The sequence below is a fragment of the Talpa occidentalis genome, unplaced genomic scaffold, assembly GCF_014898055.3.
Source record: "Talpa occidentalis isolate TD23 unplaced genomic scaffold, MPIMG_talOcc4v2.1 talOcc4.15, whole genome shotgun sequence".
Classification (NCBI taxonomy): Eukaryota; Metazoa; Chordata; class Mammalia; order Eulipotyphla; family Talpidae; genus Talpa; species Talpa occidentalis.
The window spans coordinates 70,706,606-70,731,367 of NW_023601543.1; the positions used below are offsets into that span (position 1 = coordinate 70,706,606).

The following is a 24,762-nucleotide window of genomic DNA, read 5'->3' on the forward strand; positions in this document are numbered from 1 at the left end:
GCTAGAACGTAGATTGCTCTCAGATTAGAAAACAAACAAAACCTTGAGATACTCATTTTTCAAACAGTAGAATGAGTCCACGTGTAGCCCTCGGTTGTTCCCCTTCTTGCTTGTGTAATTTGCGTTCCTCCATCCACTCCTGGGGCGGCTCCTTCTCCCTGGCAGCACACCCGTCACCAGGTCTGAATAGTGGTACCTGATACACAGGAGATTTTTGCAGCCGATTATGAATTGATAAACCCAACAAAATGAAAAGAAGCCCTTCAGGCAACAAACTCAGCTCCTCAGACTGAAGACTATTTTTTTAATAAGGTTTTATGAAGTTTCAGCTTGGCACCTCTATTCATCTCTCTGGTTTCCAGGGCAGCTGTTCATTTCTTCTGGATTGCACACATAGTCCCAGGACTAATTGTTGTCTTAAGCTTAATGAAGACAATTGAAGAGGGTAGCAAAAGCAATGGGTCTTCATTTTGACTGAATTCTCCTTAGACCTCAAAATTGCTGCATGCCCCATTATGTGAACATACCCCATTTGGAAATCTGGGGAGGTTTTCTGAAAGGAGTTACCTTTTGCCTTTGTCATAAACTTGTGCCACTGCCTTGATTAAAATTACACCTTTTTATCAACAAGCAACTATAAACCAGAGATACACTATGGGGGAGGGGTGGCAGGGATGAGGGAGTAGGATCAAAGCAAGGGGAGTGGGAATTGTACGGGGACTATAACCAAGAAGAAAATGCATACATTGTGCAAAAATGAAAAATGATATAAAAAATATACAAAATTAAAAAACAAAAAAATTTTAAAACTCAGAAAAAATGATCATATGGAATACAAATAAAATGAAATGAATGCATGGAATTTGTTAATATACTCGACATATTTTAAATGGTAATAAGACTTCGCCACAAATTCCTTAGTGCAATTAGGAAAAAATGTGTTATTTCATGAAGAACGGACATTAAGTCAGTGAAAAATATGTTTTGTTACAAAGTTAAAATATGTTTTTAAATAGTTGTGATTAACTTAGATTAAGCCTTTTGGAATACAGCAATTATTACAGTCACTGGGTCAAGAAGAATGTGTAAATAAATGAATGGCGGGCCTCCCCGGTGGCGCAGCGGTTGACCGCTGGGTTGTGAAGCTGCCCGCAGCCTCTGCAGTGCCGGTTCGATCCCCGGCTGCTCCCCGGCCACCGGAGGAGGGTCCCACATGGCGCGCAGACCTCTCCTGCCGCCCGCTGCTCCCCTCAGCAGTGTACTTCGTCAGTCTGCCTGCTCTGCTCCCCGCTCTGGCTCTGGTGAATTCTCTCACCCTCCCGCGCTTCTGACTGTACCCAGTGCTTGTATAAATAAATAAATCTTTAAAATAAATAAATAAGTAAATAAATGGCTGTGAAAAAAATGTTCAAAAAAAAGTTTACCTTTTTTTTTTTCATTGCCATTTTGAATAAGGCATGGCTTTTAACATCCCAAGACCACGAGGATATTGAATTCTGCTAATTAATTATATACAAAGTTCTTGAACATACTGCATGCCGATTGTAGCTTATACTTACATTTGCTTTGATGATGGTTTGTGTTCACATCTTTCCCCCAAGTATTTTTTGGCACCGTTGACTTTGCAGATGACATGTGAATGGATTCTAACTATATAACTTCCTTTCTACCTACCTCCAAAGTATATGGGGACAGTTTTAGCGTCTTGAAGACCTGACTTACTGTACCATATTCTATGACAGTGTTTATTTGTTCAACTTTGATTTGCCCTTTTTAGAGAGAGAAAAAGAGAAGAAAACCTTCCAGTAGTCTAGGAAATTTATTAATGCATTAGGATCCAGGATTTCTGCTGGATTAAAGGATTTACTGAGTTGTACCAGTTGAAATTGAGCATGTCGTTCACTGAGCACATCCCATCCCCCCAATTTGGAAATATTCTTTGCAATTCTGAGGTGCTAGATGGAAGAATTAGGCTAAAAATCTTTTTTTTTTTTTAAACCTGAGGCATAAGGTTCAGTTGCTTAAAAAAAAAAACAAAACACAGAACTAAGGGTCAGTTGCTTTCCATTACAAAATACTGACATTTTCTACAAAATAAAAACCTTTCATTCTTACCTTCATTCCCCCACGCCATGGATAGAATGTACTTACCCATAAATTCGTTATGCAGAATGCTGTATTTCTGCTTTATGTGTAAAGAGAAAGCATACATATATTAAAACTTTGATATAGCAATAGGTTATTTTTAAATTGCTCTGTAAGAGCATGTATTTGAATGCGCTCTATGGAGTATATCATTTTTCTTATGGAGATAAATGTTCACATTTTATACTATGTGTCATGTGGCCTGAAGTGATTAATTTTCTTCTCAATAAGGGGCAATCTGATGAAAATCTAAGAGTGTTGAGAGGAGAGCCGTGAGTTGCTGGGAATTTTTTTGGCTTCACTAACCAAAGTAGGTAATTTGCTTCAGTAACCAAAATAGCTAAGTGCCTGGTAGCAATTCTTCCTCTGACTGACTGAAACCCAGGTGGCTCGTCATGGATGAATAGAAGGAGATTTTCTTTCCCCCTATTTCTTGTAGACCTACTTTTACAGTTCAAGTAAGAGCTTTTAAGAATTGAAAATTTGGGAAATATTCATTGGTCGAGCTGACCAAATTTCCATCTCATTCTAGGTCGTCAGCCAAATAGATAGTGAAGTCACAAAAGTCCTTAAAGATCACAATAAAAGAGGGGCTAAGAGTCCCCATTCTCAAGGCTTTCTTCTTGACTAGGAAGCGTTTACCATCTGCTCTAGTAACGGTAATTGTTTTCTGGTTTGATTATTCCTAATAGGGGACGAACGGGGAGGATCCGAGTCCTGTCTTTTAAAACTGGCATCATTTCTCTGTGTAAAGCACATTTGGAAGACAAGTACAGATGTAAGTCATGTATATTAACTCTGTATTCTTTTATTAATGTTGGCTAATTACCTCAGTTCTCAATGGGGAATGACATAATGTTCTTATTTGACAGAAGGTTCTTCATGTAAGATGTACAACTGCTTTTAGAGTATCATAAAATTTGGTGTGTGCCATTCCCTGTCAAACATTAAATTGCAGGTATTTAAATGGAGAACGAGGATTAACTTCTCCAGTCCGAGTATTATTTTATGTTACATTGACTGTGTCTGAATAAAACACATGTTCCCCGGGGATAAAGTCTGATTTCCTAACCCTTTTGTATAAGTCAGAAAAATAAATAGGAAGGTTTAATCCCTGTTCTTGCCTAGACTTTGGATTTGTATTTAGAGAACACTATCTAGCATTCATGTTCAAGAAACATTGTTTATTTTTTAATCACCTTACTGCAGCTTGTACTGACATATCCAATTCTGTGACATGACGAAAATTTTATTATTTGAAAGACAGATAGGTTTGCTGTTTTCTACAGGGTAAAAGCAACCTTGCAGAATTTCCTTCTGATTAGCCACTGGGTTCTTCTGCATAAAATTTTAGACCCAAATTAAAAGCACGTGCTAGATGGCTTAAGGTAGAGAATGAGGAAGCAGCATCCATTTCCATTGTGAAGGACCATACTTGATTTCCCCCTATACAGGCTTCTAAGAAATTTCTGCGGTAGGACCATTAAACAAACGTAGTCTATCGTGTATTTTCTCTCTTCCCTTAAGGCCTAGCCACACAGGGATGAGATGTGCTGCGCATAAGGGCAGGCAGGAGATAAAAGAGATCGAGTTGTTCCAAAGCCACTCTGTGTGCTGTTGCTCAGTTCCCCCCTAGGAGTCAGCCACAGAATACACAAACCCTGTTAGCTCTCCCTGTTAATGTTTCCACTTGAGTTTTCTCAGCCTAAGAACCAAAGGAAAAAATACCGAACCGCTTTGTTAACCATGTGAAGAGGTGCTTTGGATAACATAGTATTTCTGTGGGTTTCCTCATGTAAATATTGTAGTTACTTATCCTGGGTTACTTTATAATCTAACCTTATCGATGGTATAGTACTAGCCCCTTGTGATACAAAATGGAATCATCAAGGGATCTTTGTGCCTATGTTTCAAGTAACTATTAAGAGAGAACACAAAAAAAAATTAACTCCAAACTGGGCATGTAAAAATAACTCATAATTTTGCAAAGAAGATCTGTGTGTGTGTGTGTGTGTGTGTGTGTGTGTGTGTGTGTTGGAGAGATGGTAAAAGGCTGTGTGTGAGATCTCATTTTTGTTACTGCCATAGTAGATATCACATTACAAAATATTTAATATCGTAGAGTTTAAAGCTAATGAGTAGGAAAGGCTTTGCTGAATTTACATTTGGGGCAACTTTTATTTGAACACAAGGTATGATTTGAATGATTTCATTGCTGAGAACAAAACATGGCTTGCAAGTGTTTGGGATATTTATTCAGTCTTGAACCCACTGAACTGGGTACCTGCTAGTCATCAGGTACTGCTGTTCTACTTTAGACACTCCCAATACACATTCATCCAAATGTCCCTGCCCTCGAGGGGATATCATTCTTCAGCCCAAAAGGCAGATACATATTAAATCAGTGACAATGTACAGGGATATGAGCTGTTTACAACGACGCACCAAACAGCAACAGCTCAGTGTTTCTATGATTCCATGAAGTTCCAATTTTGGTACATTCTGTGAATCTCTGATGTTCAAAGAGGATGATGCTTTGGGCCAGTTCCACGACCCTTAATGCTAAAATACTTTCTTTTTGATAAAGGTTGCATCCTCCATGGAAAATCATTTCCCAAAGAATTGTATTCTAGCTTAGGAAAGATTCAAGTGTGTCAGTACTGTAAGTTTGCACTTCTTGTAGGGCTGTAGTTTATATTTGGTGATTGTGTGTGTGTGTGTGTGTGTGTGTCTGTCTGTCTGTCTGTGCATATAATTAACTTGCTCCATAAAAATAATGGTCCAGATCAGCAGAAATTTAGAAATGGGCTCTCAGTGGCAATATTGGATCTTCTGGAGAACTGGTACTGGAATTGAGTTCATCAGTAGATTCTGCTGGCATCCACATGGTGTTGCTTTTTGATTGTGGCCATTCTCTTCTTTCTCTTGTAGACCTTTTCAAGCAAGTGGCAAGTTCAACAGGATTTTGTGACCAGCGCAGACTGGGCCTCCTCCTGCATGATTCTATCCAAATCCCAAGACAGTTGGGTGAAGTTGCATCCTTTGGGGGCAGTAACATTGAGCCGAGTGTCAGGAGCTGCTTCCAATTTGTAAGTGATTCACCCTTCTAAGTAACCTATTTATTCGGTTGTATTTTAGAAATGAATGGGAAAAAAAAAGAAAGCAACAGAACTTCAGTTTCGCACACGAGCTCTCCCGTAGGCAGGTTGGCAGGGCATTTTTGATACCTGAGACCTCTTTAAGTGATGACTTTTGAGACTCTGGGTTTGGGGAGAGAGGACACAACAAAGGAAGGAAAAGAAATTTCCATGTACAGCGGAGATCCCACTTTGAGTAAGGTGCTGGGAAAGGGAGTCTCCAGTGGCTCAGTGAGGGAGAAACTACATCTCACAGCCATAGAAATCTCTTCATAAATCAAAAAATGACCTTGGAAGTAGAGACTCTTAGTTTTCATTTTAACCTGGTTCTATCATGAGAGCCTCCTTTTCAGTGACTGTTGATAAATAGCTAACACAGCTATCCTTTTGAAAAAATAAGATCTTTTTATAGCTTGGGCAACACCTCTGTTACTCTAAGGCCTGAACGGTGACTTCCCTTACCTTGGAACATTGTCAGAGGTCTGGACTCTTTTGGCTCCCCATTACCTTTTTCACAGCACCACTGGTGCCCCAGAACCACCCTCTCCCTCCCAAATGGCCCAGCCCTGCATTGACAGACACTTAGTTGCTGTCTGTCTTTTTTAAGGTAAGTAATACAGCAACAAGCATCTTTATCCATTTAGTTTTTTTCCGTGATTGAAGTTTTTTCCTTAGGATAAATTCTCAGGACTGGGATTACCAGACTAAAGGATAAAAATAGCTTTGTGTCTTCTGCTATACATTACCAGATGGCTTTTCGTAAAAAGGTCTTTCTATTTGTAATGCCACCAGCACCAGAGGAGTGAGATATATCCAGTATCACAAAATTCACAGTGTTCTTATGTTGTTTTCTTTAAAAAAAAAATTGCTAAGAGCTGTTTTTCTTCTGTGGGGTTTTTCAATCTATTCTTATTCCATGAACAAACAGAACTAGCAGTAGAAATCACTGGGTTAGACTGCTGTCTTCAACTACAGGCTAGAATCAAACTAGAAGAGACCTCCTGGGAAGGACATGGTGATTATTTAGATGTTTAAAACAGTTTGAGTATTCATTTAATGACTAACTAGGCAAACTGACTAAATGCACACATAATAAGCCCACTTAGGTAGAGTTGGATATACTGATTGTTTGGCCAAAATTATAGCAACCTAGCTGTAAATGTAAAATGGGCACGGAGACATAAATGCATTTTTGCTGCTCTTACTCAACCTCCCCCCTGCACAGAAATGTGAATAGGCATCACTTCCTCTAGATTCTTTTTTGCATGTGACTGCATTCATATTTCTATACCAGAATGGAGACACAAGTAACTTCTGTACAGTGAAAATTAGTCACAATAATCTAGATACATTTTTTAGCCCAATTCCAACATGAAACAACTTGTGCTGACACGAGGATTGTTTTCCTCAGTGATGTTGTCTCTTTAGTCAAGTTGCAGTTAACTGTTGGAGTTCTGGCTGTGAGACTCATGTACATGTTCACACACACACACACACACACACACACACACACACACAATTGTGCCTCTTTTGTGAATTTAGTCAAGAGTGAAGGCGAGGCCACGGCTGTGCACAGCCATCTCCATGCGGTGGTGGGCCCTGCTGTGCCTGGAGGTGGGGGGGCCCTGCAGCCACTGCGTGTCATGCCCACGGTCTTCAAGCAGCCACCACGCCCCGCCCGTCTTTTACTGAAATATGTTTGACAGATACTATTGTTTACATTGAAGCATATAACAGTTGATTTGCTTAAATTTTGTAATATGATGGCTATTGTAGCAACAGCAGCTCTCAAGTCACATAGTTATTTTTGCTGGTAGTAATAATGAAGATCTAGTTGCTGGTTTGCTGGAATATGGTTGTCTGGACAAGGGGCTGCGGGACAGATGGTCTTCTTTTCCCAGCGCTAGCCCCTCACCAGGAGTGCAGCCCTTTGTTCCATGTCTGCCTGTTGCTTTCTTTGACGGAAGGACTCCCTCCCCCAAGCCCCATGTTTCTTATTTCATTACTTCCTGTCTCTGGAAAAGAAACACTCTCATCTCTGTGTCCAAACTTTGAGCACCATCCATCCACCCTTACCTGCTGAGAAAACACATCCTGGGGGACCAATCCCCAAGCTCTTGGGAACATCTTTGGTGAGACTGGGGAGGTGGGGGGAGAGGGATGAAAAGATACCGGTCCAGATCTCAAGTGCTAACAGGTGGTTTTTAATTTCTTCTCTTCGTGGGTATTTTCTGAATGGTCTTCTTTGAACATTTCAAATTGGACAAAACGTAGTAAAGCACTTTTTCCTTTTTTAGGGAAAGGAACATCTTTTGTTTAATTCCTTTTCATTGCACCCTGACACATTTTCAGGCCTCGCCAAGTGCATTGATCATGCTGCCCTCCACACCCTACTCCCCGTCCATGGTCTTACTGGTTTGGACAGATGCCCTCACCATGTGGCACCATCCTTAGAAAGCATCGGTTTCTTTCCTTTGTCTATTGAAGGCATCCTGAGTTTGCTGTTTGACTCTCAGAGCTTTCCAGATCTGTTGCCCATAACCACCCAGTGTGCTTTCACTACTGTGAAACAGTTTCTCTTTACCATTTCTACCCACCATGCTTAGACATAGTATCGCTACTGTCGTTACTGATGGTAATACTTGGCCTTTGCTCACACGCGTTCTTGTGCTTAATCCTCACCAGTCCTTTGGGGAGACTAGAATTGGCAGACTTTGGGTTTTGTTTTTATTGTTGTTTACATGGCTGAACAATTTGTCCGTGTTCCTAAAGTCCCTCCACTGGTGGAAGACTTTGTATGCTTGTCCATGTCCCATTCTCCACCTCTTCCCCAAATATGCACTTGCGAAGCTACTGCTGTGCCCCCTCCCAAAGTGAATTAACAGGCATCTATCCAGGGTCCCTGCTCAATTTTGAGATGCCACAGCAAACCAAAGAACATAGGAGACATGGGGGAGGGAGGGGAGGAATCTTCATTTCAAGAAGGTGAGTTTTGGCAAATTGATGTTTCTAGTGATGATGTTGTGCATGTTCTGTATAAACAGCCAGGAGAGGTGTACGTGTTTTATATGACTTAAATTTGGGGAACCTCTCAACTTTGTAGCAATTTGCAATAGGTTTGAACAGATCCACTGTGAACAATTACTTCTGGCTCAACATCCTGGCCCAGCAACCACCTTGCCTTCCACTGTGCCACATGTATGAAAAGGACATTTTCTTTGTTGTGTTTTTAAAGATTTGTTTATTTATACAAGCACTGGGTACAGTCAGAAGCGCAGGAGGGTGAGAGAATTCACCAGAGCCAGAGCGAGGAACAGAACAGGCAGACTGAAAAAATACACTGCTGAGGGGAGCAGCGGGCGAGACAGGAGAGGTCTGTGGTGCCATGTGGGACCCTCGCCGGCAGCCGGGGATCAAACTGGCGCTGCAGAGGCTGCGGGCAGCTTCGCAGCCCATTGCTCAACCGCTGCGCCACCAAGGGAGGCCCTGAAAATGACATGTTTTCTGAAGGGAAGACAGCAGGCATGGAGATGCCCTCTACCCTTTGTTTCAAGTTTAAGACCTTGGGAATTGGCCGGCTGGTGCCCTTGCCAAGCTTGTGCTCCAAGGCAGCCGGTAGAAACCAGCATTCCTTGTATTGCAAAGGATAATTTCAGACTTTGGTTCTTTGATTTCCTTTGTTTTCTCATCACCAACTAGAAAACTTCTTTTCAGGTTGGTATAGATGGGACATTGTAGCTTCTGATTTAGACAAGAGCCTGGTGGCGGTAGGGAGAACAGGGTGTGTTTGCGCGTGCAGTGTTCTTTGCAGGATCTTTGAAAGATTTTCTCAGCCTATAGCTCTCTGATCTGGAGTTGGATGGTGCTGATGATTACCTAATATTAATGTACTTGACACCAGCGGACTGGACACTTTAAAATGGTTCAGATAGTCAATGTTGCTATTGTATTTTACCACAATGAAAAAAAAAATTGTGGGGAAAACCCAAAAACTTAGAGAAAAGAGAGAGACAAAGAATAAAATTGCCCATCAAGTTCAAATAAAATGTTGCCTATTTAAAAATCAGTTTAGGCTCTTTCAGGAATTATCCATTAGGCCAGGAAATGAAGTCATATCTGTGACTATTAAAGAGGAAGTTTCACTGTCAACTTAGGGATTTGATGGTGGTCTTGTGACTGACGGTGAATGAGGTGATAGGGTAGGTTTCTACGCTGGGAGCACACTGCAGTCAGCACATTTCCTGGCAAATAGACTCTTGGATGGTACTAGAAGTAGCTTTGAAACTAACTTGTTTCACAATGACAGCTTCCATTAATGCCTCATCAGGGTGCTCCTCTTTCATCGTCCATAGAGACATCCATGCAATAGATCAGTCTATAGGACCTTGGTGGCCAGGTCTGCCTGGCTATGAGTCACGGAGACTGCCCAAAGGAACCCTGCAGATCACCCCCTTCCTTCTTTTCTCAGATGAGAAAACTAAAGCCCAGAGGCAGAGTGAGTATATTCTACATCCTGTAATTATATTATGTCAGAACGAGACATCAAACCCAAACTCCATATGTTCCAAGCCAGTGTTTCCTTCTGCTAAATTGTCTGAGTAGAAATAGATGACTTCAACAAGTTAAAATACTAGACTGCTAAACTAAGAGAGTATTAATGTGATCCCTTGTATGAATTCCGGGTTGTAAGACGATGACATGGATAAATGAATACCTGTACCCCAATACGTGCGTACACACAATGCTCTATCTTTGTTTAAAAAATCTATTTCCAGTTGCAGACATCCAGTGTACCCCCAAATGAAACCAAGTAATACTCCCTTTTAGGTGGTAAAACTTCCCATTTGTGACTCCAGGAAAGGGTATGTATCTGTCAGTTGGTATTAGGCAGTGTCCTGAATTGTATCTCTTCCCTTCCCCCATTGATTGTCTTTGTAGTATTTTCTTCAGTAAACATTTTAAGGACTTGATTGTTTAGATGGAATCGAGTATACCAACTTTATATTCAACATGCTTCACCTACAAGAGCCTGGTGTCAAAATCTGTTTATTTTACATCTGTTTTCTGCCTTCTGTTGTATTCATGCATTCAAAATGAATAAGTGGCTTTTTCATCTCTTCTGAATTTTTATATTCATATGACAAAAATGAATATCATCTATGCACAGTTGCTGTAATATAGAATGATATAGAAATGAGAATAAATTACAACCTCAACTGTGGAGAAACAAACATTACATATTCACACACGCAATATCACAATAAATCATTCCAGAATATCTGATATCTGGAGTAGTGAGTAGCAGAGTGGTTAACACATAGGACCAGAAGCCAACTGCCTGGGTTCTGATCCCAGCTCTGCTATTTTTTTTTTTTAATGATCCTAGACTCTAAGCTCTTGCTGGTGGGTAGTGGGGATGGGGAGGGCGCAGGGGTTGTGAGCCCATAGAGTCCCAGTCCTTCGAGTTGTGGTGGTACAGTGAGTACACAGTAGGTGCTCACTGAGTGGTAGCTATAATTAATCTAAATTGCATTGTAACATGACAGAATGCCAGCTACGTGAACAGTTCCTTTTATCTATAACCGAGTCCCTGTAGACAAGATTTTGAGAGACTTGGCATTCTGTTCTCTCTGAGTGTTAAAAATACCATGCCAGGACACTTCTTAATCAGTTTGACAGCATTTCCCATGCCAAATGATCATCATTTACATTTTCTATCCTTGAAATAACTCTTAATAATTCCACTTTGCTGAGATTTCCTTTGGCTTTTTGTTCAGCAATCAAAATATGGGCTGTTTGGCTCCACAGACTTTCTGCTTATGACCCTTTGGACTGACGGAGCTTCATTAGTAACTTCACTATCAGTAAGTCACTACAGTTGTTGATATTCATAAAGACGTTAGCATCGCTGCACTCCTACTGGGCCAGTTCGTGAACAGTTAGTTAAAATTCCTACAATTTTTTTGAAAAAGATCTTTTATCAGAGTGTTATCAGCATTCCCTTGAGTTGACTATTGTTTTTGAATTACTGCTGTTTTTTTCCTTAATTATATGCTATGGTGGGTTTAGCTTCATAATTATCCGCTTAATTTGTTGTGGTTTGTTTGGTTAACTTCTCAGTGTGACGTGATGGATGTTTTCTTCACCAGTATTTTGAGAGTAGAATTGTGTTGTCATTGAAACCTGTTTCATTCATGTATTTGTGGCTTAGGAAAACACTCATCATTCCCTTTCCCCTTCTCCGCCTTCTAAAGTGGTAGTTCATTGTTATGACTAAATTTTCCTTTCTCATTCTCTCCTCTCTCCCTTCCAAGTTTATGCATGAGATGCTAGTGAAAAGTCATTTTTTCTAGATTTTATTTATTTATTTATACAAGCACTGGGTACAGTCAGAAATGCGGGAGGGTGAGAGAATTCACCAGAGCGGGGAACAGAACAGGCAGACCGACGAAGTACACTGCTGAGGGGAGCAGCGGGTGTGGCAGGAGAGGTCTGCACGCCATGTGGGATACTCGCTGGCAGCCGGGGATCGAACCGGCGCGGCAGAGGCTGTGGGCAGCTTCGCAGCCCAGCACCCAACCACTGCGCCACCGGGAAGGCCCTGAAAAGTCATTTTTAAGAGCCATGCTTCTAGTAGGAAGTGTATTCGGACCTCCCTTTCATCAGATGACCACTCATTCTAAATCACATTGAAACTTACCCAAAAGCTCAGGGAAACAAGAAAATTTGAGTTCAACATTCTCCATTTTCTTTATTTCCACTTTCGTCCTAACTTCCTATCCAGTAATCTGGCATAATGTGTCGTGATATATACTTGAGAAAGTCTATTCCATGTTACCTACGGGATAGATGTGCTTCCCCAGGTATATGTGAAACTCTTCTGTTAAATAAGAACTCCCTAGCATAAATTACTAGCATTGAGTATACTTATGGATTTGCATAGATTTTAAAATTGTGCTGATGTTCCCTGGAGCCGTGGTGTTAATTGGTTTATTAGGTGGAGTGGAGAGGCTGAGATCAGGACAGTTGTCCTTGAACATGTAAATGAATAGTGGATAATCCCTGTGTGTTATTGTTTGGGCTGATTTTATCTTTAATGGATGTTTCAGAGTCCTGATTAATATTTAGAGCAGTGACTGCTGGCCTCCAACCTGCTCATTATCTTAGAACTTTAAATAAAATACTTGATTTCTACCCAAGACAGCAGTTATCGGAAGACTTTTCTTATTTCACGAACACGACTCTTAACCTCCCCATCCATACTTCAAACATGAAAAACTGCCATAAATATGGGGATTCTTAAACTCAGTTTTATGCCAAAAAGTCACAATTGGCATTGGGGAAAAGCACACGTGGGCAAGACTCTATCAGGGGATGCTTTGGGGACATTGAAGGTCAGAGAACAAGAAGGAAATCAGTTTGATATTAACCTTCCGGTGTTTTTGAGAAAATTAACCCCAAGGAGCTTCTCACATTTTATACCTTTGACATTCCTGCCATTCCCCTGACCCTTTCACAGTTACTCAGTCACTCTTACCCACTCTCTGCCTAACTCGTTTGCCCCATGGAAGGGTGACTTGGAAGAAATAGCAGCATTTCATTCTGGAAAGGCACCACCCTTGATCTTAGCCAAAAGGCCAAGAAGCGGTTATTAATTTGGAAAAGTTACAAGTGTAAGATAGAGTCGACAGGGTGGTATAGTGAACACCTGTACTTCTCAGACATCTCTCCCCCATACTTAGAGGGTTTTTTTATTTATACTTTCCTCCGTCCCCACTCTTTACAGCATATACCTGTATGTGAATATCCACACAGAGATAGATTTAAAAGTAATGGGGCATCATAGCATAAACCGTGAACCCCTAAGTACTTCACCATGCATCTCATTTTAAAAAGCCATGCTCCAATCACTTTCACAGCCTCATCACAAACAAGTTGAACATTAACTCAGTAGTATCATCTGACATGAAGTCCACATGGAAATTTCCCCTCTGCCCCAGAATGTTCCTTACAGCTGCCTCTTTTCTTCCAGGACCCAGTCAAGGTTCTTGTTACATTTCCTTTTCATGTCTGTGCTTTCACTTAATCAGAACAGTATCCCAGCTTTTTTGTTTTTTTTTTATTAATGACATTGACACCTTTGACGTGTCCAGGCCAGTTCTCTTACAGAATGGCCCATACTCTGGATGTTTCTGGTTGTTTCCTTATTAGACTTAGGTTTAAGTTTCTTGACAAGACTTCTAGAGAAGATCTTGTATAGTTACCACTGCATCACACCTGGAAGGACCAAATAACACTCTGTTCTTATTGGTAGTGCTAACAGTATTTAGGTAGAGTGTGCCAGATAACTCGATTACAATCCTTCCCCTTTGTAATCATAGTGTGTGTGTGTGTGTGTGTGAGAGAGAGAGAGAGAGAGAGAGAGAGAGAGAGAGAGAGAGAGAGAGAGAGATTTGAGACCCTATGAATGTCCTATTCCTCTATTGCCTTTCGCCTTACGGTTTAACCTCCATTGATGAATCTTCTCTAATTTTTATATTGGTGCTTATATAATGATGAGTTTCTACTTCTATGATACTTTCTGCTGGTCTTTTGGAGGGGAAAAAGAACTCCCACTTTCCCCCTCTTTTTGGGGCTATCACTATGAACATCCAGGGCGACTTGCCGTATACAAACAATGGAGCTTCTAACTAAACTGCCTTTGGAGACTATGTTTGCCATGTCACTGCTTAAAATGTCAGTACATAGAATTGACAGTACTTTCTCCCCATAGCAATATGCCTGATACTTTTTCATATTCGCCAACTCTTTTGTGGGAGTGACAAATTGAACAAAACATAGAGTGCAAGCTATGTGCTAAGGAGAAGCTCATGGGCTTTTGTTTCCTTTTTTTCCTTTCTGCTACTTTGGTATAACTGCACCCATAGATCCATGAGGCTGAGACATGCGGTAGCATTTAACAGTAGGAGGAAGGACACGTTATACCTACAAGAAAGGGGGCGAGGTGATTCCAGGAGATAAGAGTTTGCATGTAGCACAGCAGTTTTCGTGGACTCGTACCCTCAGCTGGCTCTCGGTAGATCAGAAGAGATTCCGTTTACAACTTGGTGCCTGGGCACTAACCCAGGCAGGCCCTCGCTGTCAGGACTCCTAGCGCTCTCAAACAAATTAAAGACTCCGAAGATTTTGGAGATCGGCCTGCATGCTCCCATAGGAAATGACTCTGTCCTCTCTTTTTAAGACTACTTTAAACATACCTACTTAAATATTAAAACAATAGATAATCCTGAGCTGTTTCCTTAACCTCTTTGAACCTTTTTTTCATCTGCAACATAAAGTTCAACAGACTTGTCTCAAGAGTTACTTCTCCCCGAGTTTCTTTGATGCCACGCCGAATGTTATAAAAGGAAAAGCAGAAAGGGAAAGGAATTACTGTACTTATCTCAAAGCTTGGTCATTATCAGCAAAGTCTTACCTGACCTGCTGGTACCAGCTGTAACTGAGATATGAGAGAAAACAGTCTTGTAAATAGAGGGTGGCCTTTCACACGAGACCAACGGTTCTCTGAACAGAAGGAGCCCACACTAAAAACGATGTGAAAAAACATCCCATGGATCCTCGTGCCCCACCGTGGTCTGCTCAGCAACTCAAGGGGAAGACAAGAATCTTATGCCTGAGAGGATCAAAATGCCACCTTGCTACTGTTTCCATTTGTTACATGCAGGTTTCAAGTATTTTTATAGGAGATTTTTTTATCACTCATTTGATTTTCATAAAAATTGGGATTGTTTGGAAAAAGAGTCATTAATATTCTTTACAACTTGTTCTTGTTTCTCCTTTTATGTTCATTGCTAGTACAGACTTCTCTCTTATGTAAAATATTCTGCCGATGCCCTTGGTAGATTTAGAGGTTGTTAAAGAAATTGTAATAACAGCTCAGGGAACAGTCAGGAACTGCCTGTCCTATGCTGTCTGACCCTGGCTAGCTATTCTCCTTGTAGTTTTCAATCCTTGTGTACAGATGACAATTCACAAAACAGTTTCGAGAAAATTAAATTTAGCAAACCTTTCCAAACACCAGCGTTTTTTACAACGCTCTCCAGAAAAGCTGGGTTGTCATCCTTTAGTGCCATTACCTATTAAGAATGACAGCAATATTGAAGTGGTTATTTGGATCTATGAAGGAAACATTTTACTAGGAATATAGGAAATGAAAATGCCCAGGATGGAGAAATTAACCTTTTAAAAAAAAAAACTCTGGTTTGTCCCCGGTGTTTTCCATAAATTTACCTTTTTCTGCCAATAAGAATGCTTCAAAATTCTATGTATGCATTATGGATATATTTGGTTATTAGGTTTCCGCTTAATGGGCAGGAACTTTGTTTAGAATGAAAACACACACTCACGTACATGTACGCATGTATGTTTGCACACACATACTCTCTGTCGTGCTAGCTGACCTGCTTTGCCTTGCTTTGGATAATTATTTGCCATGATTTAATATATGTCTGCTACTGTTTATCCTGGAATATAGTACATTGAGTTGTCTGTCTGAGAAGCAGCTTGATTTCTGATCAGGGTGTACAATTTTAGCATGTTCTGTAACTTCCAGCTTGGGATTTCTTGTTAGTCCCTGTTTTTCCCTCTCTCCACAATATATTAACCAGAGTGGCCTTTCTTTCCCAATTAGCAGTTGACCAGGCCTGTCAGGGCTGCTCAGGCTCAGTGTTGCGGAGTATAGCTGCCTGCCTGTTAGGTGCCTGCAGGGTGCTCCGGGAAATCTGCTGTTTAGTTACTGGAAATGTACTCGTGTTAGTTTCAGCATTTTGACAAATGAACCATGGTAATGTAAGATGTTAACATTAGGGTAGAGATCTTCAGTCTTGGCACGACCGACACTTTGATCTGGGTAATTGTTGAGTGTAGGGAGCTGTCCTGGGCAGTGTTGGCTGGTTAGCAGAATCCTGGCCCCCATCTAGTCAGACCCCCATAGCACCCTCTCTCCTGGTCGTAACAACCAAAAATGTCTTCAGACGTTGTCAGATGTCCTCTGGGGTACAGATTCGGTTCTGCTTGAGAACTTCTGACATAAAGTATGGCTGCCTGCCTGTGGGTCCCCCATTATGAATGTTGTGTCCTCTTATATTTTAAACCAGATCATTCTGATCATATTCTCCAAATCTAGAACTAGGCTATTCACCTTTAGTATGTGACAGCATAACAGACGAATCAGTGGAGACACTGACTTTAAAAACCATTTAAAAGTAAACTTTGGGAAGTTGCAGATGTAATTTTGTCTCCTGCCTCTTAGAGGAGCCCACTGAGATTGTTTTATGCTCCACAATGACTAAGCAGGTTTTTTTTTTCCATCCAAGCCTCTTTCAGTTATAATAACTCTTTTATTTTGTGTGATTGTACTGCAGCTTAATTGCCACCCATCATTCACTTCAGCAAACTTTTGTGGCAGGTATAGAAACACCTTTCCTGTTTTTAAGTAATCTGCAATCTAGGACATTGAGTCCAAGCATTATTTCCAGGACATTTCTCTTCTTTATCATCCCAAATCTACTGGGTGTGATCTCTTATCTCGCTACTCATTTTTTTTCCAGTTTATTAAGAATTGACCTGTTTATTTTCAAAAACCTGACAATTGAGATACCAATGGCTGCCTCTTTAAAAAAAACGTGCATGTGTTTATGGCAGCTACAGTGTGGTGCTTGGGGAGAAGTCTACCCATCGCATACCTTCTGTAGCCATGAATTGATACTGTGATGCTGAAAGAAAAATGAGTGTTCAAGTTGATCCCCTGGCCGCCATTTGGGGCTTGTTCTCTCAGTGCCTAAGGGTTTATGGGGAGCACAACATGAAAGAGATCCAAATGTTATTCTGAACTCTTGCAGATCCTCTAACTCCAGACTTGCCAGATAATGTCTTTTGAATTACATCCCTTGGTACCAGATTCCAGGTATTAGAATTGCTTTAACCACCTTTTTACCTTATTAAAATGACATCTGTATCAACCACACTGTGACCTGCTTTAATGGAGCAGCAGTCATGACAGAGACAGGAAAGATCCCGCTCCCCAGCCTTCATGTATGGACGGTTGCTGAGAGGTGAGGGCCAACGGAGTGAAGTCCTCTGAAGCCAGGATACGTCCCTAGTGTGGTCTCAACAATGAAAAAGGCTGTGATAGCTTTGCTTTTTGTGTGTGCATGTGGAGGAGGAGGTAGGCCAAAAACAAAACAGAACACCAAAGCAAACCCAGGACCAAATGACCCATTCTAAGAGTCTCTGTCTAAATGGAATAAAAGTGGCACAGTGTCTAGACAAAGTCATCCTTGCTCCCTAGAGGAGATATTCCGAAGTCTATGTGTGTGTCAGCAAACCATGACACTTGCAAGGGTGATCGTAGTCCAATGGTATCGTGCCTGTCTTTTGACCTCAGTGACTTCCTACCATTCCCATCTATCCTATTTAATTTTCCTAGAATGCTGGAAGTATAATTCCAGCCGGGGTTTAATTCTAGACCTTTTCCATCTTTATAGAAGCTAGCCTGGTTTTTGCTGCCAAACAAAAGGAGGGACTATACCATTAGGAAACATAATGGTTTGTAGTAAAAATGAAAGATCGGAGTAGAACGAGCATGTGAATCTTCCTATCTTGTCTCCAGTGCTGTCAGTTGGCATAGGCAAGCAGTTTTGAAAGAACCAAAATGATGCATCTTGCTTCCGAGGAGGTAAAAAGAACCCTGAGAATTTCCAACTTTTAAGCACAGGAGAAACTACAGCATTTTGGAAAAGAACATTCTATAGCTTCCCTTGCTAATTCACACTAATGCTTTAACAACTTTCAGCATCAGGAAATTCTTCCGTGTGAGTCACAGCCTAAATTCTTCATGCTGCTTAAGCCTGCTCCTTCTTGTTCTGTCCTCAGTGGAGGGATCGAACAGCTGGTCACAGGCCCCTATGTGAGAGCCATTCACATAATTGAAAACTGTTTTTAAATCGCCCCTTCAGCTACTCTTTCTTGCTTGTTCACTTTTTTTTTCTTCCATTGCTAAATAATCCCAATTCCCTTAAGCTGTTCTCATAGGTCTTTCAAACCCTTTAATTATCGTTTTGCCTTTCTGCCAAGCTTCTTCTGAGTTCTGGGGCAGCCTTAGCCACCACCACCAGGTACCGTTTTCTGAGAAGGGTTTGAACAGGACTGAGGGTAATTAGATCACTTCCTCACCCTCTACTTGGCCATGCCCCCAGTTATACATCACAGACGTGGTATTCTTTTTATGTATGTATGTATTTATTTATTTTACACCTCCATTTGTTGCTGACTCGTGGTCTGATTCTTTCTGCAGGCTTCCAGAATGAATGGAAGCCTTCTGTTCTTATCACACTTTTGGTATTAAGCCTCAATCCCTAACTCTGTAGTATGTCTTTGAATTTATTAAATTACCACTTAAACCTAAGAAACAATATGCAGGTTCAGATTAAGCAACAATTGAACCCATGTTTTAAATAGGATGAATTAGTGCTCCTGGGAAAGAATATACTGCCCTTTTATTATGGCTTGTCTCCTGCTTAGAAAGAGTTATTTGATCAAGTTGGTTTCTAGACCAGTGGAGCAAGAGATTATAGGACATATTGTAGCTGCAACATACCTTTCTTCTGTATAGCCTCCCATTGTGCCTGCATACAAGATGGAGACTAGGTGGTACTAAGACTGGAACGAGTCATAGCTCACCACCCAGAGAGGACTGAATCCTGGCTTTGTGCTGATGGCAGGCGAAGGTATGACTCATTCTTGGCCGTGGCCTTGGCCTGTTTGAGGCTTTCGCCAGCGACTTTTTGAGGCAGCCAGAACACACTCGTTTTAAAATGTAAAAATTACAGAGTGGGAAAGAATGGCCCAATTCACAGACTGTCAGAGTCAGGGTTCTTAAGATATCGATGAGCTTGTACAGTGGGCTTGTACAGGAAAGTCTTTGGCAGAATGGAAACAAATCCCACATTAACAAGTACAGAGTGGAGGAATCACTGGCAAAAGCCAAGAACAGCATTTCCCATCATGCCCAACAGGGCATCGGTACCTTGTGATATTCACAGGCTTTATAATTTAAAAAAGAGCGAGAGCGAGAGAGCGAGAGAGAGGTCTTGGAATGGCTGAGTAATTGTAGTGTGGGAAATTGTGAGGTTAAAGGAAGTTCAACGTGTTTCTTTACTGACAACCTCCTCAGCTCTTACTATGTTAACGGGGGTTAAGAATTTTAAGAGGCAGCTACAATGTGTGAGATTTCCTCAGTTATTTTGCCCTCTTCGTGAAGTGTTTTGGCTCATGATTGATCTGCTGGCCACACTGGGAAACACTGACCCAGGGATTTTAGTTGAGTGGAAGCCCGAGGTGAGCCTATAGTGGAAAACAAAAGAAAGTCATCCCATTATACTGTCCCGAGAAATGGAGGCAGCATTTCCAGCAGATCCTGTTTGGAGAACAGTTTTCTAAAGAACAATGCAAACCAAGCCATGTCAGGTGAGGAGGATATGAAAGGAAGGGGGATGAAGAGGCATGGACACGAGACGGCTCTGATCAAATACTGAAAGGGCTGTGTGAAGGCTGAGAGCTTCTGGGTTTCTGCTCAGACGGATAAGGCCGACCGGGCTCTTGCTGTGTGTCCAGCGCTGTTCCTTTCATTTGTTAACTCATTTACATCTTAAAACAACCCTATGAGGTGGGTGCTATGAATAGTTCCATGTCATCACTGAGGAGCATGGAGACAGAGAGACAGAAAGGTTTTCCCCCAGGTCACACAGCCAGGAAGTGGCAGTGGTGGGGTTGGACCCCTGAGGCTTCCACCCCAGAGCCTCCGCTCCTGTTTGCCGCACTGGCAGACTCCAGCTCAGCGTGATGGAGCACTGTAGACGGGCCTATTTGTACACGGAAGTTTGCTCCCACACGTGGGTGGTTTTCTATGGTGGCTTTAAGAACACACTGGCATTCGGATAAGAGTTTGGAGTTGATGACTGTGGAAGGTCTGAGAGTTCCATGGTGCCATTCAGAGAGGATGAACTCACACGGTTCCTTTCATCTTTAGGTCCTATCATTCTTTTTTAATTTTTTAAAAAAATTTTCCACGAAGTACCTCTGTGATGGTACTCTACACAGAGAAAGTGCTCAATGAAAGCTTTTGATCAGTAGCTTGAATGATACCATTTTGCCTCTGGGAAATCCAAGGTTAACCAGCTTATTATCATGTTGTTAAATTTGCAATCAGGGTAAAAGACTGGAGTTCTGCTGAAGTGGGCGGTGTGGAAGCTTAAATGACCTGTTGGTGCAAAACCTATTGCCTTTTTGTCTGAAATGTGAATTGAGTCTTTATCAGGGGACACATTCCAGTGGAAGTAACAGGTGAACATGCTGACTCTAAATAGCCTGTCATATATGCAGTTGACACTGGTCCTGGAACCGGTAGTGCCCCTTGGTTGTTGGCAAAAGCAAATCATCTCTGGAGGGGGCACTTCCATTCCTAAGCTGCAAGTATCTCCAGAAAATATTTTAAGGGCAATGGGATTAAAAAAATAATAATAAGGTCACAGGAAGCTAAGGTGAGTGAGAACGAGCCCTATTTTAAGTATAAGGACCAAACATTTAAAACTTACTGTTCGGGCTTATAGTGGACTGGATGCTGCTAAGGAGAAAGATAGATAACCCACGCAATCAGGCACAAAGAATTCTTAGGAGTGAAATACAGAAGGATGCAAAAAAGGGAAAATGAGGGAAGGCCTGTTCAGAGAAATGGCGGCTACATTGAGAAAGACTATTATTTATCCACTCGATTTCTCTGAGCAGGGAAGAGGGAGAATGGAGAAGTGGTACTGCTTGTTTAGACCATGGTGGAGAGGATTCCAACGCTGACTAAAGACTCTATAAACTACAGGTTGAAGAAGAACAGTGAATCCTAAGAAGCATAAATGAAACCGTGGGGACACAAGATTGGAAAGGGACAGATTACCTTCAAGGAAGCATCAGTCAGCTCTACTGCTGACTTTTCAACAGTAGCAAAAGAGGAAGCCAGGGGAAGGTGGAGTAACAGCTCAGTTGTGCTAAAAAACAAACAAAACAAAAATACTTTGCAGTCTAAAATTCTGTACATCACCAAGACAGCTCTCAAGAATATGGGTTAAAAAAAGGATATTTTCAGACAAAGAAAACCTGAGGAATTTGCCACCAAGAGACACTCACCAGAGGAAAGAAACTCTGAGGCTATACTTGGGATATTCCACATGGAATGTATTAGATGAAGGAGGCAACAAAAACCATGTGGTCGATCTATGGGCCAATCTGACAGTATGAAACATTAAAACATGGTCTTTTCCAGTTAAAAAAAATAATTAACATGCATGACTACAGTAACATATAAATCAAGTGATAAATATAGTTCGTATTTTCGGAAATAATTGTGCGGTCTGAGCAGAATGGTATGTATGAAATCAGATTTTGAAAGCACGAGAGCATGAAAGAGACAGAAGCAGCAGGCCCCCTCCCACCGGCGCACGGCACTGGGCCTGGAGGGCTGGCTTCTAGTCTTAACTCCACTGCCATTTAGCTGCATGGCCTCTGAAAAGCCACCCCTCTCATCTATGGCTCAGTGTTCTCGTCTGCAAAGTGAAATGTTACCACCAGCTGACTTTGAAAGCCTCTTCATTACGGTTCTATGAAACACAGAACTAAATGTTCTAGGGAAAAAAGGCAATCAGGAGTTCCTGTGTTGTCTTCTCCCTCTCCCCCCCCCCTTTGAAATAGCAATATACGCTCACATCTTACTTCTGGCTAACTCTTCTGTCAGTTCAAAAACTAGAGCTAAATACAGTTTTGCTCGAGTGTGTGTTTTGCTTTACCTTTTCCATTTGTTTGTTTGGTTTTGCTTTCTTGTCATCTAGTAGCCAAGCAGAGTCAGAGCTGTCTACCAAAGCCTTGGGGGTGGGGGGGAGGGGAGGTAGTGCGTGTGGCTGTTCCCTGAACATGTGCAGACACAGGCTGTGAAAAGTGGGCCTTTTGTGCAACTATGTTTTTTTTTCTTTCTTTTAATTTTACTTGGACTGACATATGCCTCCTTTCCCTTCTTGCATTCTCTGGCCCCGCTTCGCTCTCCCTCCTGTCTTCGCAGGCTAACAATAAACCTGAGATTGAAGCAGCCCTCTTCCTCGACTGGATGAGACTGGAGCCCCAGTCCATGGTGTGGCTGCCCGTCCTGCACAGAGTGGCTGCTGCAGAAACTGCCAAGCATCAGGCCAAGTGCAACATCTGCAAGGAGTGTCCGATCATCGGATTCAGGTACTAGGAACCAAGAGAACTCATTTCTTGTCCTGTTTCCCACCTTTTTTTTTTTAAGATTTTGTTTATTTATTTATACAAGCACTGGGTACAGTCAGAAGCGCGGGAGGGTGAGAGAATTCACCAGAGCCAGAGCGGGAAACAGAACAGGCAGAGTGACGAAGTACACTGCTGAGGGGAGCAGCGGGCGGCAGGAGAGGTCTGCGCGCCATGTGGGACCCTCACCAGCGGCCGGGGATTGAACCGGCGCTGCAGAGGCTGCGGGCAGCTTCGCAGCCCAGCGCTCAACCACTGCGCCACCGGGGAGGCCCTGTTTCTCACCTTTTAATGACGTGCTCTTTAATCTCCTGCACCAGTTGCTGTTAGCTCGTCCTCCTGCAGAGTGGGCAAGGAGGTGACTGGGCTGGAACATCGATCACTCTGTTGCTCCCCTGATGGCTGGATTATTTCGGTGGCTCTGACTCATTAGGCAGTGTCCCTTTCCACCCTCGCTCTTCGGAGCCACATTGTTGGTGGCAGGACTGCTGGCTGTCTCCATGCAGATGTCTGTCCTTCAGGGGTGTACAGACAAGCTGTGCCTCCTCCTTCCTGGACCCCAGACATTCTATCTCTTTTTGCTACGGTTTTTCCTGTTTGTGGAAATTCTCCAAAAATCAGTTCTAAAACTAGATGCGATTCTATTTGAGGAGACCCATCGCAGTCACTCCGTCTCCTTACCCACTTTGCACCATTTTCTTCCCCCTGAAGTAACAAGAAGTGTTTTAAGCACCCTAGAACTTCTTCCTCCGTGATCTGATTACTTTTTGCATCGTGTCCTAATGAACTTCTAAGGGAATATAAAATATGCAAATAAATGAAAGATTCACAAAGCAGCTAAATAAAGTGTTCTTTATAAATTGAAAAGTGAAAGAGAGGAAACATAGCAGGTTATTACTCTGATAGTCTTAAAATGTCCTGGAAAACAATTGGCTCTTAAAATCTTCAGCCCGGTTGACCAGTTTGGGGAGAGAGGATGTTTTTAAACGAATTCATCTTATTGAACAATACTCTTGAATTCAAATTCTGAAACGATGATGTATTTAAACATCTGGATCAACATCAAGGTTTCCATAGTGATGAATAAGCCACAAGGCTGTAAACTAGCTATATAGTCTGTGCCTGTTCAGAATCCACTTAGCAGCTAAGTAAATACTCTTTTTTAGTTATGCTTCGACTTGTTTTACTACTTTGTTTCCTAATAATAGCTTTGTACCATTTGTGTGCTTTTTATTCACGGTGCCTTTTATTCACTGTATTCTTTCACCATTGGGGTGTGTGTGTCCTTCCATACTTCATGCTGTTTACAAAGAGGTTTTACAAAAACCTCGAGCGATTTCTAAAGCCTAGCTAGACAACATTGAGTAGGCAAAGCTTGCAAGGGACTCCTTCTTTTCCTTCCTGGTTTTTGGCAGGTAAGGATGATGTCCTGTGGAGCGGGGAGGGGGTGACCACAGGATCCTGCATTATGTTTCTGGCCATTCTGTTCTCAGCTGTCCTAGCTAGTGGGATTTGTAAACCAGGGGAAGTAAAATGAAAAAGGAGAATGGTTTGGAGGAGCTACACATTTTCACATTGAATTCTGTTGCCCCATTATTTTATTTCTCCTCCCCGATACCCCTCCATCAAAAGATGGCTGGGATCTAAAATAGCTCCCTCCCTCCCCACCACTCCTGGATGTACCATAAAGTGTACATTTATGTGAATTGGCTATGGTTGTTATCTGAGAAAGCAACAGGCAGGGAGAGGATGAAAAAGAATACAGTATTCTGAGAATGGGGTGGAGATGTGCCTACTAGTACATACAAGTTTTAAATTCTTTCATCTCACTGAAAATTTGTCTTTTCTTGGGGCTGCAGTATCATCTGTGGGGAATATATTGAGGGATTTCTGGAGAGAGAAAGATTAGAAGGAGATCACCCAAGTAACTCTCTGACGATAAGTCATGTCTGTCCATCAGAAAAAGTACTTAAAAGACTTAATTGACAGTTCTTGGTTAGTTTTTGTCTTATGAAATTTATATTTATAATTTGGGGGGAAATTATTACTTCAAACATGTTTGGCCCCAGCATTGGTCAGGGGGACCTGCAATGTATCAAGTCTCTCTCTCCTGAAA

The 24,762-nt window shown here is 41.8% G+C and overlaps 1 protein-coding gene across 1 annotated transcript in view; it reads left to right on the forward strand.

Annotated features, from left to right (window-relative positions):
• DMD (dystrophin) overlaps positions 1 to 24,762 on the forward strand; it is a 1,988,221-nt gene that overhangs the window by 1,903,162 nt on the left and 60,297 nt on the right. The window contains 3 exon segments of the mRNA XM_054695791.1: positions 2,838 to 2,923; positions 5,077 to 5,234; positions 22,444 to 22,610. Of these exon segments, the coding sequence (XP_054551766.1) occupies positions 2,838 to 2,923; positions 5,077 to 5,234; positions 22,444 to 22,610 (411 nt within the window).